At 37.8% G+C, this 21,590-nt stretch overlaps 1 protein-coding gene across 2 annotated transcripts in view; it reads right to left on the bottom strand.

Annotated features, from left to right (window-relative positions):
* FAM120C (family with sequence similarity 120C) overlaps positions 1-21,590 on the bottom strand; it is a 103,780-nt gene that overhangs the window by 40,228 nt on the left and 41,962 nt on the right. For both annotated transcript variants that reach the window (XM_032398182.1, XM_032398184.1), the window contains exons 5-10: positions 20,618-20,720; positions 20,004-20,080; positions 19,279-19,559; positions 18,147-18,420; positions 17,119-17,290; positions 1,926-2,175 (exon numbers count right to left, since the gene is read on the bottom strand). In XM_032398182.1, coding sequence (XP_032254073.1) covers positions 1,926-2,175; positions 17,119-17,290; positions 18,147-18,420; positions 19,279-19,559; positions 20,004-20,080; positions 20,618-20,720 — 1,157 coding nt within the window. The remainder of the gene's footprint in view (positions 1-1,925; positions 2,176-17,118; positions 17,291-18,146; positions 18,421-19,278; positions 19,560-20,003; positions 20,081-20,617; positions 20,721-21,590) is intronic.

Below are 21,590 nucleotides of genomic sequence, written 5' to 3'. Positions count from 1 at the left end.
TTATGACACAAGGGTAGGGAAGAATTTATTAAATAAGAGCTCAAAAGCACACACCACAAGGGTACAAGTTGAAGGGTGTGACAAAACCAAACTTAAATATTTCTTGGTTGGGGTGAAGTATACTGATGTCTGCAACTTATTTGGAAATGCATCCAAAAGGACGGATAAATGGCTGGCTAGAGGTGGACAGATGGACAGTTATATAGGATAAAGCAAGTGTAGCAAAATATTAATTATAGAATCTAAGTGGTGGTCATATGGGTATTCACCATACTGTTCTTCCAACTTTTCTGTGTGTATGAAGTTACAACAATAAAAAAGCTGGTGAAAATGAAACACTTCTGTGTTCAATAAAATATTGTACATAGTTTTTAAACTGTGACTGGAAAATAGATTTGATATACACACACAGATACAGAAATGATATTTGTTATATACGTATGCACATACACACATTTGACATGAAACTTCTGTGATCGGCAAGAAAGACAAGTAACCTAAGAGAAAACTTGCAAGGTAAAATAAATAGGCACTGCAGAGAATGAGAAAACAAATGGTTAATATGTATAAAGCAGAAGCTCACCTCATCTATAGTCAAAGAAATGTAAAGTAAAATAAAAGATACAACTTGAGGGGTGCCTGGGTGGTTCAGTGGGTTAAGCGTCTGACTCTTGGTTTTGGCTCAGGTCACGATCTCATGATTGTGAGATCTAGCCCCCTGTCCAGCCCCCTGGTGGGCTCTGCGCTTAGTGCAGAGTCTGCTTCAGATTCTCTCTCCCTCTGTCCTCCCCCCACCCCTCTCTTAAACAAACAAACAAACAAATAAATAAATAAAATCTTTAAAAAAAGATACTACTTGAAGTTCACTGGACTGGCAAAAATTAAGAAGTTATGTGGTATCAGTACTGGCAATACTATGAAGAAAGAGAAACCCTTACGTGTTGTTCACAGGACTATATATTAGTACAGAAATGATCTAGAGCAACTTGGCAATATGTGGCAAAAAAAATATATACATATCTTTTTTTATTTTAGATTTTATTATTTATTTGAGAGAGAGAGAGAGAGCACATGAGCAGGGGTTAGGGGAGAGAGGCAGAGGGAGAGGGAGAAGCAGGCTCTCCACTGAACAGGGAGCCCCATGTGGGGCTCGATTCCAGGACCCCATGATCACGACCCGAGCCGAAGGCAGACACCTAACCAACTGAGACACCCAGGCGCCCCCCTATATGCATATCTTATAGGATCCAGGAATTCTACTCCTGAGCATATACTTCAGATAAACTGACACAGGAACACAAAGAAACAAAGACATCTATGAAGATATTTCCTGCAGCACTGTTTGTAACACTCAAGAACTGGAAAACAATAAATATTGTGTGACATTACTATCTGATGGAACATAATCCAGCAGTCATGAGGAATGAACCATGTATGAATAGGGATAGATCTCAAAAATAACAGAGTGAAAAAAATAAGAAATAGAATGAGATGTAGAGCACCTTCCATGTCAAAAAAGAGAAAAAAATCTACACATACAAACAACACTATAGACTCTGCAAGGATACACTTATGTCTAAATAAATACATGGAAAATGGCTTGGAAGGACACACACCAAATACCCAAGAGTGGATAACTACAGGAAGAGAAGGGAATTAGATCACAAATAAAGACTGAAGGGGACAAAAACCAAATATAAAACCAAATATAAAAGTTCACGAAGATCATGCGTGAACTGATGTTGACAGAGGATCATGAAGTGAGGAGACTGTTGCAGCAATCAATTTCAGTGTTTCTGAATTCTAAGCTAAACATAAAACAAAAACCTCCCCATCCCAAAACACCATTAAAACACATGCTTAAAGGAAATGTGAAAAAAAGTAAAAGAGAAATGAACTGGCCACCTCCCTGTCACATGTCTTACCGGAGTACACAGCACATGAGCAGCAGATGGGTTGGGACATTAGCTGGATTGAGCATACTGGGTGTATCTGACTTCATACAGGCCAGGAAGGCCCGCATCCTTCTGTTCTTGTCCTCGACTGCTTTGCCTAGCCAGAGCTTCTTGAGGTTTGGGCAAGTCCATTCCCGAAATGTCAGTGCAGACACCAGCTCAGGGGTTTGAGGTGACTTCCCTTTATAGGCAGACCACTCTTTGAGGATCACTGAAGGAACTGGAAAGCAGAAATTGAGGAAAAACAGGCTCTAGAGAATGTCTGAGCATTTCTGCAACTGGCCACAATTGACAGGATCTGTCACATTTCAACAACTTTTTTATTTTTTGTTGTAATTTTTATTGTTAGCAGTAGTAACAGAAGGAGTAGTAAACACTTATCAGATGCTTGATATGTTAAGAACTTTACATATAAATGTAAATCTCATTTACTTCTCAGAACTCAGAACTCTAATCCTGAGAGAGAAGTATATCTATTTTATCATAAAATATAGTGTTCATTTTTCAGATGAAGAAATAAAGGCTCAAAGTCACACAGTTAATTACACAGAAACTCATTTAAGTAAATGTACCAGGCTAGTAAGGAAAGAAGTCCAAGGAAGAATTACATAAATATCTGGCTTCATAACAGAGTATGGGACACTCCAAAAGATTTCTAAAAATTTCACAAAATTCTCAAAAAACCAACATCTTTTAGATTTTTGAAGGTTTAACAGATGAGGAAAACATGGCTTCTGTCTACTTCTGGTATACCTCAGGCTCTTAAGCTATGGCCTCTTTTACTTAAGACGTCAAGCATCTACTCAATTACCCAAGCTAGAAACCTGGAAGTCATCCCACAGTCTGCATTCTCGTTCACCTCCTACACATCTGGTTATTTCCAAGGTCCTGCTAATTCTATTACTTTATTATCCTTTATATCTGTTCCCTTTTCTTCATCACAACAAATATTGCAGAGGTTCAGATCTCATCACCTGACAAGAGCTTCCAGACTGCTGTCCCTGACTTCATCCTGTCTGGTCTACTTCATATGCATGCTCCACAACTGTGACAGTGCTCTTTTTAACAAAATTTTTAATTTGAAATAATTGATTTACAAGGAGTTGCAAAGATAGTTGAGAGAGGTCCTTTGTACCCTTTACCCAGTTTCCCCCAAAGGTTATATCTAAAACAACTGTAATATCAAAGCTAGGGGGGCGCCTGGGTGGCTCAGTTGTTAAGCGTCTGCCTTCGGCTCAGGTCGTGATCCCAGGGTCCTGGGATCGAGCCCCGCATCGGGCTCCCTGCTCAGCAGGAAGCCTGCTTCTCCCTCTTCCACTCCCCCTGCTTGTGTTCCCTCTCTCGCTGTGTCTCTCTCTGTCAAATAAATAAATAAAATCTTTAAAAAATATATCAAAGCTAGGAAGTTGGCATTGGTATAATTGTGCGTATAGTTCTATGTCGCCGGTAGATTTGTAGAACCACTACTGCAATCAAGATACAGAACTATTCAATTACCACAAAGATCTACTTTATGCTAACCCTTTTATGGTCACACCCAATGCCCCACAGCACCATCCCTAATCCCTGGCAACCACTAATCTGTTCTCCATCCCTACAATTTTGTCAATTTGAGAATGTTATATAAATGGAATCAACTATATAGTATACAACCTTCTGAGATTGGCATTTGCACTTGGCATAATGCCCTTAGGATCCTTCCATGTTGTTGCATATATCAATACTTTTTTTGCCAAGTAGTACTCCATGGTATGGATGTACCACAATTTAACCATTCATCTTTTGAAGGACATCTGGGTTGTTTCCAGTTTGGGGCCATTATGAATAAAATCTTCTATGAATATTTGTTTATTAGTTCCTGCATGAAAATAAGTCTTCATTTCTCTGGGATAAATGCCCCAAGGTGTAAGTGCTGGGTTGCACGGTAAGTCTATTTTGAGTTTTGAAAGGAAATGCCAAATTATTTTCTAGAGCAGTGGTACCATTTTACATTCCTACCAGCAATTTATGGGTGATCTAGTTCCTCCACATCCAATCCAGCATGCTGTATTAACACCATTATTTAACGAGTTATATATATATAACGAGTTATATCTCGTTGTGGTTTTAATTTGTAATTCTTTAATGGTTAATGATGTTAAATATCTTTACATGTCTTTATTTGCCACATGTATAATTTCTTCAGTGAAATGTCTGTATTCTTTTGCTGATCTTCTAATTGCACTGTTTTCATAATGCTTAGTTTTCAGAGTTCTTTATATATTTTAGACGGTAATCTAGATGTGTGGTACTTGTTCACCTATGGATGTCCAATTCATCTAGTACCATTTGTTAAAAGGACTACGCTTCCTCTAATGAAGTACTTCTGCAGCTTTGTCAAAAATCAGTTGGTTCTACTTGCATGGGGCTATTTATGGGTTCCCTATTCTGTTCCACTGCTCTATGTGTCTATACCACTACCTATACCACACAGTCTTAATTTTTGTAGCTACGCAGTAAGTCTTGTAAATCAAGGTAGAGTGATTGCTCCCAACTTATTCCTTTTCAAAACTGTTTTAACTGTTCTAGTTCCTTTGTCTTTTCATATAAATATCAGAATAATCTTGTATATATCTACAAAGAATCCTGCTGGGATTTGGATAGGAATTGTGTTAAACCTGCATATCAATTTGGAGAGAATTGACATTTTACTATGTTGAGTCTTCCAATTTATGGAGATCTATGTCTCTCCATTTATGTAGTTGTTCACTGATTTCTTTCATCAGCATTTTATAATTTTCAGCATACAGATCTTGAACATCATTTGTTATATTTATGCCTAAGTATTTCATTTTCTTTGGAGGAATTATAAATGGTATTTTATTTTTTTAATTTTGGTTCCTCATATTCATAGTATACAGAAATATAATACAATTATTTTCTGTATATTTATTGTGTATCCTACAACCTAGATGAACTCACTTATTAGTTCTACGAATTTTGTTGTAGATTGTGATTTTCTACATAGACTATGTCATCTACAACTAGGGACATTTTTATTTCTTCCTTTCCGATCTGTATGTCTTCTATATCATTTTCTTGCCGTTCTATGCTGGCTAGAAGTTCAACGCTATGCTGAAGAGCAGCAGTGAGGGCATAACTAGCCTTGCTCCCGATTTTAGGAGAAAAACATTCAGTCTTTCACCATGAACTGTAATGTTAGCTGTAAGGTTTTTGTAGATGTTCTTTATCTAGTTGATAAAGAACATCTTTATATCTTTATATAGTTGAAGGAACTATATCTTTATATAGCTGAAGGAATTCTCTATTCCTAGTTTTCTGAGAGTTTATCGTGAATTGTTGAATTTTGTTAAATATTTTTCCACATCCATTGAGATGACCATATTAATTTTCTTTTTTATCCTGTTTATATGATAGATTACATAGACTGATTCTTCAAATATTGAACCAGTCTTGCAAGATGGAATAAACCCTACTGGGCAATGGTGTGTAATTCTTTTTATATATTGTTGAATTCTACTGATGAATATCTTGTTAAGAACTTTCACATTGATATTGATGAAGGATACTGGTCTGAAGTACTGTTTTTATATACTCTCTTTATCTGGTTTTAGTATTGGGGTAATACTGGCTTCATAGAGTGAATTGGGAAGTGTTCTCTCCTATTTTCTGAAAAAGATTTGTGTAGAATTGATGGCAATTCTTTTTTAATTTAAAGATTTATTGTCCACAATAAGTGCCCGTGTAAAGCATTATTGGAAATTAAAAGATTTGAGACACACTCTATGTATTTGTTTTTAAAAAAATTATTATTGAGGGGTGCCTGGTTGGCTCAGTCAGTAGAGCATCCAACTCTTGACTGAAGGGTCATGAGTTTGAGCCCCATGTTGGGTATAGAGATTACATTAAAATTTTTTAAAAATTTATTATTGAAATATAATTGACATACAATGTTATATTAGTTTCAGTTGTACAACATATGGGTTTGAAAATAATTTGTTAAAAATCTGGTAGAATTCTCCAGTGAAACCAATTCAGTCAGATTTCTTTTTTGGGAAAATTTAATTAATATTTACAGGGCTATTCAAGTTATCTATTTCATATTAGGTGTGTTGTGGTAGTTTGTAATTTTGAGAAATTGACCCATTTTGTTTAAGTTGTCAAATTTATGTGTGGAGTTGTTTACAGTATTCCCATATAATCCTTTGGATATCTGTAGGTACTATGGTGTTATTCCCTGCCTCATTGTTGATATTAGTAGTCTGTGTATTCCCTATTTTCTTCTTTGCAGACTTTCTAGAAGTTTGTCAATTTTATTGTTCTTTGCAAAGAACCAGGTTTTTGTTTCATTAATTACTCTGTTATTTTTCTGTTTTCAATTTCACTGATTTTTGCTCTTTATTATTAATTCTTCACTTTGGTTTGCTGCAGGTTTAGCTTTCACCTCTTCTTGTTTCTTGAGGTGAAAATTCAGACGACAGATTAGAAATGTTTCCCCTTTTCTAATTTGAGCATTTAGTACTATAAATTTCCTTCTCAGCAATTTAGCTCCATTTCAGACTCTAATATACTGTATTTTTATTTTCATTTAGTTCCATGTATTTCTTTCTTTCTCTTGAGACTTGCTCTTTGACCCATGGATTGTATAAAAGTGCAGTGCTTTGTTATTTTCCAAGTATTTATTGATTTTCCTATTATCTTTCTGTTGTTGATTTCTAGTTTGATTCCATAGTGGTCTGAGAATATACTCTGTATAATTTTAATTCTCTTAAATTTATTGAGTTTTGTTTTATGGTCCAGGATATAATCTATCATGTATATGTTCTGTGGGCATGTGAAAAGAACATATACTTTGCTCTTGTTGCATGTACTATTTTTTTTTTAAAGATTTTTTATTTATTTGACAGAGAGAGACACAGCGAGAGAGGGAACACAAGCAGGGGGAGTGGGAGAGGGAGAAGCAGGCTTCCCGCCGAGCAGGGAGCCCGATGCGGGGCGTGATCCCAGGACCCTGGGATGATGACCTGAGCCGAAGGCAGACACTTAACAACTGAGCCACCCAGGTGCCCCTGTTGCATGTTCTATTAAGAGTCAATTAGATCCTATTCATTGATGGTATTGTTGAGTTCTATATTCCTGATGATTTTCTGTCTAGTTGTTCTACTCATTATTGAAAGGGTAGTTGAAGTCTCTGATTATAATTGTGGATTTGTCTCTTTCTAAGTTTCTCAGTTCTTTTTTGTTTGTTTGGTTTTTTTAATATTTTATTTATTTGATAGAGAGAGCGAGAGAGGGAACGCAAGCAGGGGGAGTGGGAGAGGGAGAAGCAGGCTTCCTGCCGAGCAGGGAGCCCAATGTGGGGCTCGATCCCAGGACCCTGGGATCATGACCTGAGCGGAAGGCAGACGCTTAATGACTGAGTCACCCAGGCACCCAGTTTCTCAGTTCTTCCATCACATATTTTGTGGCTCCGTGATTTGGTAATACACATTTAGGATTGCTAGTCTTCTTGGTATATTGACCCTTTTACCAGTATATAATATCCCTCTCTCTCCCTGGCAATTTGCTTTACTCTTAAGCCTACTTTATGTGGTATTAATACAGCCATTCCTAATTTCTTTTGATTAATGTTTTCATGGTATATAATATTCCATCATTCTACTTTCAACATACATATCATTTATCTTTGAAGTGAATTTTTGGAGACAACATATAATTGGGTCATGATTTTTATCTAGTCTGTCAATGACTGTATTTTAATTGGTGTAATTAGACCACTACATTTAATGTAATTATTGATATGTTAGGGCTTAAGTCTATCATTTTTTTTGGTTTGTTCTCTCTGTTTTTCATATCTCTGCTTTCTTCCTCTTCCCTTCCTATAGGTTACATGAACTTATTTTAGAATTTCATGTTGATTTATCTATAGTGTTTTTGAGTATTTCTGTGTACACCTTTTCTAGTGCATTTTCTAGGCATTGCATTATGTACACATAAGTTACCACAGTCTACTGGTGTTGACATTTTACCGGTTCAAGTATAGAAACCTCACCGGTTACATCCCTTTAATCTTCCCCACTTAGAATTGTCTTACATATTTTCCCTATAGACACCAAGAACCAAATTAAGCAGTGACACTTTTGCTTCAACTGTGAAACATAATTTAGAAAACTCAAGAAAAGCAAAGTCTATTGTTTTTACCTACATATTTGAAGTTACCTCCATTGTCTTTCCTTCCTTCCTGATGTTGCAAGATTCCTTCTTTAAGTTTTGCTTTAATTCTAGTTAGCTAACATACAGTGTTATTAGTTTCAGGTGTATAATACAGTGATTCAACACTTTCATACACCACCCTGTGCTCATCATGACATGTGTACTCCTTGATTTCCTTCCCCATCCCCCTACTCCCTACCATCCGGTAACCATGAGTTTGTTCTCTATGATTTAAAGTCTGTTTCTTGCTTTGATTATCTCTCTTTTTTTTTCCTTTGCTTGTTTGTTTTGTTTCTTAAATTCCACACTTGAGTGAAATCATATGGTATTTGTCTTTCTCTGACTTATTTTGCTGAGCATTATACCCTCTACCTCCACCAATATTATTGCAAATGGCAAGATTTCATTATTATTAGGGCTTAATAACATTCCATTATATATTCCAATACAATATTCCATTATATTCCATACACATACCACATCTTTATCTATCCATCAATTGATGGACACTTGGGCTGCTTCCATATCATGGCTATTATAAATAATACTGCTATAAACACAGGGGTGCATGTATCCCTTTGAATTAGTGTCTCTGTTTGGGTAAATACCCAGTAGTGCAATTACTGGATCATAAAGTAGTTCCAGGCTTAAATTTTTGAGGAACCTCCACACTGTTTTGCACAGTGGCTGTACAACTTTGCATTCTCACCAACACTGCAAGAGTGTTCCCCTTTCTCTACATCCTCACCAACACCTGTTGTTTCTTGTGTTTTTGATTTTAGCCGTTCTGACAGGTGTGAGGTATTATCTCATTGTAGTTTTGATATACATTTCTCTGATGATGAGTGATGTTGAGCATCTTTTCATGTACCTGTTGGCTACCTAGATGTCTTCTTTGGAGAAATGTCTGTTCATGTCTTCTGCCCATTTTTTTATTGGGTTATTGCTTTGAGTTTTATAAGTCCTTTATATATTTTGGATACTAGCCTTTTAGTGGATATGTAATTTGCAAATATCTTCTCCCATTCTGGAGGTTGCCTTTTAGTTTTCTTGATTGTTTCCTTTGCGGTACAGAAGCTTTTTATGTTGATGCAGTTCCAATAGTTTCTTTTTGCTTTTGTTTCCCTTGCCTTGGGAAACCTATCTAGAAAAAAGTTACTACAGCTAATGTCAAAGAAGTTACTGCCTGTGTTCTCTTCTAGGATTTTCCTGACTTCTCATCTCACATTTAGGTCTTTAATCCATTTTGAATTTATTTTGTGTATGCTGTAAGTGGACCATTCTTTTCAATGTCGCTGTCCAGTTTTCCCAGCAGCACTTGTTTGAAGAGACTGTCTTTTTCCTACTGGATATGCTTTCCTGCTCTGTTGAAGACTAATTGACCACATAATTGTGGGTTTATTTCTGCATTTTCTATTCTGTTCCATTGATCTATGTGTCTATTTTTGTGCCAGTACCATACTATTTTGATTTACTACAGCTTTGTAATATAACTTGAAGTCTGGAATTGTGATGCCTCCAGCTTTGCTTTTCTTTTTCAAGGTTGCTTTGGCTATTTGGGTTCTTTGGTGGTTACATACACATTTTAGGATTGCTTGTTCTAGCTCTGTGAAAAATGCTGTTGTATTTGGATAGGGATTGCATTAACTATGTAGACTGCTTTGGGTAGTACAGAACATTTTAACAATATTTGTTTTTTCAATCCAGGAGCATGGAATGTCTTTCTATCTCTGTATGACATCTTCAATTTAGTTCATCAGTGTTTTATAGTTTTGACAGCAAAGATCTTTCACCTCTTTGGTTAACTTTATTCCTATGTATCATTATTTTGGGTGCAATTACAAATGGAATTTTTAAAATTTCTCTTTCTGCTGCTTCATTATTGGTGTATAAAATGCAACAGATTTCTGTACATTGATTTTGATTCCTGCGACTTTACTGAATTTCTTTATCAGTTCTAGCCGTTTTTTGGTGGTCTTTAGGTTTTCCTACATATAGTATCATGTCATCTACAAATAGAGTTTTACTTCTTTCTTACCGATCTGGATTCCTTTTATTTCTTTTTGTTGTCTGATTGCTGTGGCTAGAAATTCCAGTACTATGTTAAATAAAAGTGGTGAGAGTGGACATCCTTGTCTTGTTATTGACCTTAGGGGAAAAGCTCTCAGTTCATCCCTATTAAGGATGATGTTTCCTGTGGGTTTTTCATAGATGGCCTTTATTATATTGAGGTACATTTCCTCTAAACCTATTTTGTTGAGGGTTTTTATCATAAATGGATGTTGTACTTTGTTAAATGCTTTTTCAGCATCTATTGAAATGATCATGTGGTTCTTGTCCTTTCTCCTACTGATGTGCTGTATCATGTTGAATGATTTTTTTAATGTTGTTGGACTTGGTGTGCTAGTATTTTGTTGAGGATTTTTATATCTATATTCATGAGAGATATTGGTCTGTAGTTCTCTTTTCTAGTGGTGTCTTTAACTAGTTTTGGTATAAAGGTAATGCTGGAGTCATAGAATGAATTTGGAAATTTTCTTTCCTTTTCTATTTTCTGGAATAGTTTGAGAAGAATAGGTATTAACTCTTCTTGAAGTGTTTGGTAGAATTTGCCTATGAAGCCACCTGGTCCTGGACTTCTGTTTGTTGGGAGTTTTTCCATTACTGAATCAATTTCTTTGCTGCTTATTGGTTTGTTCAAATTTCCTATTTCTTCCTGTTTCTGTTTTGGTGGTTTATGTGTTTCTAAGAATTTACCCATTTCTTCTAGGCTGTCCAATTTGTTGCATATAGTTTTTCATAATATTCTCTTACGATTGTTTGTATGTATATCTGTGGTATTGGTTGTTATTTCTCCTCTCTCATTTGTGATCTTATTTATTTGAGTCCTTCTCTTTTTTTCTTGAAAGTCTAGCTAGAGATTTATCAATTTTACTGATTTTTGCAAGGAACCACCTCCTGGTTTCATTGATTGGTTCTAATGTTTTTTACTTTGTATATCATTTATTTCTGCTCTAATGTTTATTATTTCTTTCCTTCTGCTAGTTTTAGGTTTTCTCTTCTTCTTCTAGCTCCTTTAGGTGTAAGGTTAGGTTATTTGAGATTTTTCTTGTATTTTGAGGCAGACCTGTATTGCTATAAACTTGCCTCTTAGTACTGCTTTTGCTGCATACCAGAGGTTTTGGACCATTGTGTTTTCATTTTTATTTGTTTCTGTGTACATTTTGCTGCTTCTTTGATTTCCTGGTTGAGCCAGTCATTGTTTAGTAGCATGTTATTTAACCTCCATGTATTTGTGGTCTTTCCAGATTTTTTTTTTTATGGTTGACTTCTAGTTTCCTAGTTTTCATCGCTTTCTGTTGTGGTCAGAAAATACGCAAGGTATGATTTTTATCTTCTTGAACTTTTTGAGACTTGTACTGTGGCCTAATATGTGATCTATTCTGGAGAATGTTCTTTTTGCACTTAAAAAGAATGTCTATTCTGTTGTTTCAGGATGGAATGTTCTGAATACATCTTTTAAATTCATCTGTTCCAGTGTGTCATTAAACGCCATTGTTTCCTTGTTGATGTTCTGTTTAGATGATCTATCCATTGACATAATTGGGGTGTTAAACTCCACTACTATTATTGTATTATTATCAATTAGTTCCTTTATATTTGTTATTAACTGTTTTATGTATTTAGGTGCTCTTAGGTGCCTAAATATTCACAATTGTTACATCTTTTTGTTGTACTGTCCCCTTTATTGTTATATAGTGCCCTCCTTTGTCCCTTGTTGCAGTCTTTCTTTTAATGTCTATTTTGCCTGATACACGTATTGGTACTCTGGCTTTGTTTTTACATCCATTTGCATGATAGACATTTCTCCATCTTCTCACTTTAAATGTGCAGGTGTCTTTAGGTCTAAAATGTGTCTCTTGTAGGTAGCATACAGATGGGTCTTGTTTTTTTTTTAATCCATTCTGCCACCCTATGTCTTTTGATTGGAACATTTATTCCATTTACATTCAAAGTAATTATTAATAAATATGTATTTATTGCCATTTTATTATGTTTTCTGCATGTTTCTAAAGATTTTCTCTGATTCTTTCCTGTCTTTCTGTCTTTCATGTTTTGCTGATTTTCTTTAGTACTATATTTGATTTCTTTCTCTTAATTTTTTGCATATTTATTAGTGGTTTTTGACATATGATTGCTATTAGGCTTGTACATAACCTCTTCTGCATAAAGCAGTCTATATTAAGTTGATGGTCGTTTATGTTTGAACCATTGTTTTCTCCTCTCCTTCCCACATTTTAGGTATATGTTATTATATTGTATGTCCCTTTTTGTGAGTTCCTTGACTGATTTTTTACAGAAATATTCATTTTTACTGTTTTTGTGTTTCCTACCTCTATATTGTCACTTTTGGTCTCTCCTTTCCACTCAAAGTGTCCCTTTTAATATTTCTTGTAGGGCTGGTTTAGTGGTCATGAACTCCTTTAGGTTTGTTTGTCTGGGGAACTCTTTATGTCTCCTTCTATTCTGAATGATAGCCTTGCTGGATAGAGTATTCTTGGCTGCTGATTTCTCCCATTCAGCTCTTTGAATATATCATGCCATTCCCTCCTGGCTTGCAAAGTTTCTGTTGCAAAATCTCCTGCTAGCCTTATGACTCTTCCCTTGTAAGTTAATGACTTGTTTTATCTTGCTACTTTTAGAATTTTTTCTTTATCACCATATTTTATAAATTTAATTACAATATGTCTTGCTGTTGGTCAGCTTTTGTTGATTCTGTTGGGGGTTCTCTGTGCCTCCTGTACCTGAGTATCTGTTTCCTTCCCCAGATTAGGGAAGTTTTCAGCTGTTACTTCTTCAAATAAATTTTCTGACCACCTCTCTCTCTTCTGAGACTCCTGTAATATAAATGTTATTACATTTAATGGAGTCAATGACTTCCCTAAGTCTATTCTCATTTTGCATAATTCTTTTCTCTCTCCTTTATTCAGCTTGATTACTTTCCATTACTCTGTCTCCTAGGTCACTAATTCATTTTCATTTGTTTCCATGTACATGTTCCTCTGCTTCTTCTATCCTGCTGTTCATTCCATCAAGTGTGTTTCTCATGTCATTGATTGCGCCCTTTATCTTTGCTATGTTATTCCCTATCTCTGTGTTAAATGTCTCACTCATGTCTTCTGCTCTTTTCTCAAGTTCAGTGAGTATTTTTATGATCATTGCTTTAATGTCTTTATCCAGCATGTTACTTATATCTGTTTTGCTTAGATCTCTGTCTGTGGCCTTATCCTTTCTTTCATTTGGGATAAATTTCTCTGTTTTCTCATTTTGTCTGCCTCTCTGTGTCAATTTCTCTGTGTTAAGAAAGTCAGTTGCATCTTCTGCTCTTGAAAGTATTGACTTTATGAAGAAGAGGTCCTGGAGTGTTAACCCCCTGTTCACCAGAACCTGGCACTTCAGGAGAGTATCCTATGCATGTTGCTTTTGCCCTCCTATTGTTTATGAGTCCTTTTACCTTTCTATGTAGTCATCAGCACTGACTCTCTGCCTGTTGTGGGTTGTGCTTGCTCTCTATGGTGGTAGTGGGACCCAGGCAGGCTAGCTCTGGGGGAGTGGGGCATGCCCACCAGGGAATGCAAACAGGACAGTTGTATTAGCAAAATGTGCACTGGGCCACTAGTCCTATGCCAGATCTCCTTTAGTGCTGCAGTGGCTGGAGGCTGCACACTGGGTGGCCAGGCACACAAGAGCAGCTGGGGGTGCACAGCTGGGCATGGTGGGAGATGGTGCCTGTGGGTGCTCGGCTGGGTACATGCACAAAGGTGCCCGGAGGACTGCTGCTCAGTGTGGTACATGCTGGTAGCTGGGGGCATGTGTACACAAGCGTGGCTAGGGGTGCACAGCTAAGCACAGTATGACAGACATGCATGCTGTGCACCTGGTAGCTAGGTGGGGCACCTGCTTAGCTTTAACAAAACTTGCCCTGGGGTGCTTAGGTGGTATAGTCGGTTAAATGCCCAACTCTTTTTATTTTTTAATATTTTATTACTTTTTTACTCTTTATTTTATTTTTTTTATGTTTAAAGATTTTATTTATTTGACAGAGAGAGAGAGAGAGAGAGAGCACAAGCAGGGGGAGGGGGAGAAGGAGAAGCAGGTGCCCCACTGAGCAGGGAGCCTGATGAGGGGCTCGGTCATGATCTGAGCCAAAGGCAGACGCTTAACAGACTGAGCCATCCAGGCGCCCCTAACTTTTTTTTTTTTTTAAAGATTGTATTTATTCATTTGACAGAGAGAGAGCACAAGCAAGTGGAGTGGCAGGCAGAGAGAGGGAGAAGCAGGCTCCCCGCCGAGCAGACAGCCTGATGCGGGGCTCGATTCCAGGACCCTGGGATTATGACTTGAGCTGATAGCAGATGCTTAACCGACTGAGCCACCCAGGCACCCTGCAAGCGCCCAACTCTTGGTTTCAGCTCAGGTGGTGGGATCAAGCCCCGAATCAGGCTCTGTGCTCAACGCGTAGTCTGCTTGGGATTCTCTTTCCCTCTCCCTCTGCCCCTCTTTCTTGTGCTTTCTCTCTCTGTGTGTCTCTCTCTAAAATAAATAAATCTTTTAAAAAAACTGCCCTGAGCCCAGGGCCAAGGCCAGCAAGCTTGGAGTGGGTAAGTCCTCAGGAGAACTCGTGAGCATGGAGCACTGCTAGTGAGTTAGGTGCCAAGTGTCTGTGCAGCCCCACCTCCAGCAGGTGTCTCTGTACTTACGCTGACAGGTGGGGATGGAAAATGGCACCTGCCAGCTCCTTGTTGCAGAAGTCCCCCAACATACTCGGAAATAAGTATGAACAGATCTGTCTACTGTTTGTGGAGTTTGTTCTGCCAGTCTTCAGATCGCTCTCTAGTTTATTGACTTGGATGCGGATGATATCTAGTTGGAAACATGGGACGGGGTGAGCTCAGGGTCCTCCTACTCTGTCATATTCCCAAGCTCCTCCCAAGATTCCTCCTTTTATCATTTCCTTTTTGTGTACAGGAATACCTTTAGCCCTTCTTTTACTGTAGCTCTGCTTGTGAAAAATTATCCTAGTTTTCCATCATCTGAAAATATGTTGATTTCTCCTTCATTCCTGGAGGATGTTTTTGTTTGATATAGAATTCTAACTTGTTTCTTCCCTTTCAGCCCTTGAAAATGTTGTGCAACTTCCTTCTGGACTCTGGCTTCTGATGAGGGATCAGCTGTTATTCATATTATTTTGCCACAATAGGTAAAGCATTGCTTTTCTCTGGCTGCTTTCAATAATTTTTCTGCCTTGAGCTTTCAAAAGTTTCGCCACAATATATCTTCACATGGATTTCTTTGGGTTTATACTGTTTATAATTCACTCAGCTTCCTGAATCTGTAGGCTTGTTTTTTTCCCAAATTTGGTAATATTCGAGCCATTATTTATTTGAATACATCTGCTGTCCCACCCTCTTCCTCCTCTCCTTCTGGAACTGTGATGACACAAATATTAGATCTTTTGGTCTGGTTTCACTGATCCCTGTCCATTTTTTCAGCCTATTTTCTATTATTCAGATTGGGTAATTTCTATTGACCTGTCTCCACATTCACTGATTATTTCTTCTGTTGTCTCCAATTTGCTGTTTAACCCACCTATTGAGTATTTTATTTGTTTTTGAATTTTTTAGTTCTTAATTTCCATTTCTTCTATCTTCTGTTTCTTTGCTAAGACTTTCTATTTTTAATTTGTATCATGCATGTTCAGAATTCTTTGTCAAAGCATTTTTATGATGACTGCTTTGAAATCCTTGTCAGGTAATTCAAACATCTGTGTCATCTCAACGATGGCACCTATTGACTTTCTTTCCTTGGTTTGAGAGCTCAGTTTGAAATCTTTTTGGTTCTTAGTATGATGAAGGATTTTCAGTTGAAACCTGGACATTTGGGATGTTATTTTAAAAGACTCTTATTTCAATCTTTTAAAAGGATCTTTAATATTTTAAAAGGATCTTATTTTAATCTTGTGTTTTAGCAGGTATTTTCTGACACCACTCCGGTGAGTGAAGGGAGATGCTGTCTCATCACTGCCCAGTGGGACTGAAAGTCCTGGCTCCCCACTCAGCTCCTCTCTCTCCCTTGTTACAGTCTGGCAAGGATAGAAATCTAGGTTATTTATCTGGCCTTTGCTAGTAGGGGTGAGAGTGGGCCACAGTTTTTTTGTGGTATTTGGCTAGAGTAGAGTGGTTATTATCTAAAAATTTTCTGTGTTGCTAGGTTGTTTCTTTTGGGGCCTTTGACTAGTGTGAGAAGGCATTTCTTGGGGCTTTTACTGGTCTGTACCTGTTGGGTGTTTCTGGGCTGCTGGCTTGTCCCACACCTAGTTTAGGATATATGCAGCAATAAGAAAACCCAGGGAACTCACCACTGCATTATTCCTTGGATCCCAAAGTCCTTAGCCAGTCTGCCTTCTTCTCTTCACCTTTTAGAATGTCTTGTGCTTGTTATATATATAATGTCCTGGGCTGTTAGTTGTATTTAGCAGGAGGAATAAGGAAAAGTATATACTCCATCTTCCCAGAAGCAGAAATCTAGAGGGTTCTTTTGAACACACTAATTTGACCATGTCACTCTGCAGCTTAAAACATCTCAATGGCTCCAACTCTCTAAGGGATCAAATCCAAAACAAAACCTTACTGAGGAGGAAAAACTATGTCAGATATACCTCTACATTCTCAAAGTCCAGCATGGTTCTTACAAGTAGTAGTTACTCTGAATGCTTAATGATTAAAGAACTGAGGCTTAAGTTCATGCATTACCCATACCAATATGTATTCTGGCAAATTATGTATTTTCTCAAAGACTGCTCCACAGCCAAAAGTATGAGGTGCTTGCACAGACATTTTTGTTCCATACCAAGCTTTGAGAGAGCTGCTGAAGCTAGAACTAAACTCACCTTCCACAGGTAGCCGCCGCCGTATGGCCAGGCGTTCCATTTTCCGCTGTGTTTCTGCCAGACTGAAAAGTACCCCATAAACATACTGACGTGCTGACCGGAACAGGAGAGCAGCTGGAGGCAGCTCCATGTTACACTCATCCTCAATACATACGGGGATCTTAATCTCACCCTAACAAAAAAAAATGGTCCAGGACAAAGAACAAAATGAGTTACCTCAAGGTTTGGAATTGAACTGAGAAGAATCAGTAATGAACTTTGGCCTCTGTAGCCAAGCTACCAAATTTTCTACTTGTATTTAACAGTTTCAGAATAAAAAGAAGCTGTAATAAGCCCAAATGACCATAGCCAGCTTAAAAGCTATGCTCCATCTTTAGAGTCTCTGCTATGACTGACTGTAGCTGACTAAATGGGGAAAGTCACATCTTAAACATTTTGCTGGGGGATAGATTTGTATGGTAAGACTGGAGGAAGGAAACAGCTCTGGAGAAGTACAGGAAGAGGTAAAGAACAAGGGCATAAAGCCTTTTCTTAGACTGTGTCTAGCCCTAGACCACAGTCTACCAACATGGTGCATGATCTTCTTTGAAATCTCACAATTAGGGGCGCCTGGGTGGCTCAGTCCTTAAGCGTCTGCCTTCGGCACAGGTTATAATACCAGGGTCCTGGGATCGAGCCCCGCATCAGGCTCCCTGCTCAGCAGGGAAGCCTGCTTCTCCCTGTCCCACTCTCCCTGCTTGTGTTCCCTCTCTCGCTGTCTCTCTCTGTCAAATAAATAAAATCTTAAAAAAAAAAAGAAATCTCACAATTATAGTTCTCTTCTTGGGGCCTCATTTATTATAAAGTTCTATCTCCTGCTGGTCTCACTTCACCTGAGGCCCTTCATGCAATGAGGGGCCCCAGTATACTTGGTTTCCTTTTATCTCCCTTCAGATAACAATTAGAATTTTCTCTGGTAACTTATGGTTCTAGGAAGTGTGAAGTACAATGTTAAAAGCAGGGAGGCAGGTGCTGATGTGCTCTCTTACCTTAGTGAGGACATGATAGATATATGGGTACATAAGACCCCTTCGGTGTCTGTGCTCAGCAACCCGCAAGACTTCGGGAGCTACTGGAGGTAAGGGCGGAATGGTGATGTCCATGTGGTTCCTTGTAGACATAGACAGCAGGGATGGGATGTGGGGCTCTCCATCACCCAGGTTGGTATCTGCAACTCCAGCATCGATGGGCTGTACCCAGGACCCTCTGTCACCATTTGGATCCTCCCATCCAGGCTGCTGCTGAAGTGTTTCTGTGATGTGACTAAAAATTTCAAAAGACCATGTAGAAGGGATAAAGGAGGGCACGTGTTGTAATGAGCACTGGGTGTTATATGCAAATAACGAATCATTGAACACTACATCAAAAACTAATGATGTACTGTATGGTGACTAACATAACATAATAAAATAATTCAGTTGGAAAAAACCCCAAAGATATAAACATATGCGTATACTCAAAGGAAAAAAAAAAAGAAATTCCAACTGAAGATTTATGTTCTGATCCTAAGGATTTTTACAAACCCTCTGGAAGTCAAGACACTAAGTATTGGACCTGATATATTTCCTCTACACCTTATAAGAGGCCATGTCTAGAGTCAGCTTACATTCTAAGAAACTAATTATAACTGAAACCTCAAAGTAGCTCTGTTTCCCAGGATGAATCTGCTTGGAGAAATAATCTAAGAACAAATAAGCTAGTATAAAATACCACTGTTTTAATCCTCAGAACCCTGTCTTAAGCAATATAACTGCCTACTCAACTGTTCTAATACTTCAACTCTATAAATTCTTTTCATTTTTTTCTACATTCAATCCATCCCTCTCAAAAATTGAGAAATGACAGCCATGAAATGTAGCACACCCATACCTAGGGCTTCCCTAACCAGCTGCTATGCATCCTTTTACTTCAGGGGTCTGGGAATCTGAAAATTACCACCTGTACAGAATCCATATGAGTATGAAATAGTTAAGCATAGAGTTTACCTACTTCATTTAAGAGTAAAGAGCTACAGAGAAAAGCCAGAAACATATACTTCCCCACACCCAACCAAGGTTACCAGCAAAAAAAATACAGATGCACCAGAAGTCTGTTCCCTTGAGTGCCTATTCAGATACTTACTCAGAGCTGGTTCCATTTGGTTCCTCACCATCAGAGGAAGAGGAGTGAGAAGAGTCTGGTCCCAAAGGAGGTGAGGCTTTGGAAGTCAGGTAATTGGGAAACTGGGATGCAGAGGAGTCATAAGAGACAGCCCAATTGGCAAAGGGGCTGTCCTGCAGCATGGGATCCTCAGAAAAAGCATGGGGTTCCCCCAAAGCATGGGGAGAGAAGAGAAGAGAGGCGTTGGGTCCCATTGGGAATGGTGGTGGATATTTCATTTTCTGGGGCACATGGTGAGAAAACTAAAGGATAAAACAGACAGAAAAGCTATTTAACATTTGAATAGGCTCCAAAATGGTTCCCTCAGAAGTTGTGACACAGTGGGTAATGCCAGCAGCAGGGATTGTTGGGATATAAAGAACCTACTGAGAATAATAAGAAATTATTCTAACAGTGATATATGGACAGAATCCTCCAGAGGCAGGACAATGAACCAATCCATGTCTCCTAGAACCACTCTCCAACATTAGCTAATCTACCTTCACAATGCCCTAGTGGTTACTAATGTGGATGTTTTCTTTACATAGTCTGCCAGCCGCGAGTTGAGAATGTGACATAGGTATATACAGCCTTGATATTCTGATAACATTGAATTACCTTAACTTCTTAACTCAAGAGTATAAAAATCAGGAAGCAACCTGAGTCTAATGCTAACACATGGTCTTGGGACTCTTGAAAGATATTACCATTGGCTTTCCAGCAGAAATAGTGCCCATCTGATTTCGTGGAAGGGGAGGATTTCCAAGCCGATTATTCCGAAAACCTGAAGCCAAGAGAAAGGGCTATACTTTAGTCAATCCAAATAATTCTACCATATTACATTCTGCTAACCCCACATTGCTTGAAAAATTATTAATAAGTTATAATTTATTGAACACCAGCTATGTGCCATGCCAAGAACCTTACAGAAATTATTTTTTAAAAAATCGTATAAAATAGGTATCATAAGCCACATAACATACATGCATATGTGACTAGTTAAGATCACACAGCTATTAAGCAACAGAGGTGGAATTCAAACTCAGGCCTGAACCCAGAGACAGGGCTATTTTACATACACCAGGCTGTAATGGAGGTTAGTGCCAGAAGAAGCCCAAGCTAAGGAAATGGCATTGGACCCCACCTACAAGTTTGAAACCACTCTTCTGACATGAAAATCAAAAAGAGTGTATCCACCAAACAGGAATGACTTCTACAAGAGTGCAATACAACAAGTCATTTCACTCTGGCCCAGGAGTTCCCATGAGGGACTGGGTTTCCCCTTTGGATAGAGGAGCTCTGCATCAGATGGAATCCTTACCTAGAAAGGAGGAGGGACCCACTGGCAGCGAAGAGAGTTTGGTTGTGACTGAATAGTATTCAACTGCTTTCTTGAATCGCTCTATTTTATCTTCTGTCCTGGACTGGACATTGGAACATCAGATGTTCAGGAGAAGAAACAACATGAGAGTGTATTTTGCATGCAATTTATAATTGAAGAGTCAAAACAGTAGGAGAAATAACATATTTTAAGAAACCCAAGAGAGCAATTTTTCATGTCGCAGAAAAGATTAGGTAGAGAGAAAGCATTATAAAATGTAAAAAAAAAAAAAACAAACTTAAAAATAATAAATAAATAAAGTTTACTTACATTTTGTGCTATTCTAAAATGGTCATATGATCATTAGAAAGAATAGATAAGGATGGGGAAAAATTACATATTACCATCACCCGAAGATATTTTGGTCTGTTTTCTTCCAGTATTTTATTTTATTTTTTAAATTTTTAAAAAAGATTTATTTATTTATTTATTTGAGAGAGAGAGCGGGGGAAAGAGAGAGAGAGAGCACAAGCATGTGAGTAGGGTGAGGGGCAGAAGGAGAGAGAGAATCCTCAAGCAGATTCCATACTGAGCAGGGAGCCTGACACGGAGCTCAATCCCAAGACCCTGAGATCATGACCTGAGCTGAAATCAAGAGTCAGACACTTAACCGACTAAGCCACTCAGAAGCCCCTTCTTCCAGTATTTTAAAATAAACTTTTGTTGACATACGGTCTATTTTAATATACATATTTTCTATAGTTGATACTATATAATTTCATATCCTTCTTGTATTATAATTTTGAATGACCATATTTCTTAAGCATAAATGTAACTACTTGCCTAATACTTGATACTTAGGATATTTCTCACATTCGGCTATTATAAGTTATGCAGCAAAGAACATGTATGTACATATAAATTTTTTCTGGATTGCAGATTATGTTCCTAGGAAAATGTCCCCAAAGTGGAA

The sequence above is a fragment of the Phoca vitulina genome, unplaced genomic scaffold (genome assembly GCF_004348235.1).
Source record: "Phoca vitulina isolate PV1807 unplaced genomic scaffold, GSC_HSeal_1.0 scaffold111, whole genome shotgun sequence".
NCBI lineage: Eukaryota > Metazoa > Chordata > Mammalia > Carnivora > Phocidae > Phoca > Phoca vitulina.
The sequence above is the reverse complement of the archived record's forward strand: the minus strand, read 5'-3'. Positions and strand labels throughout refer to the sequence as shown.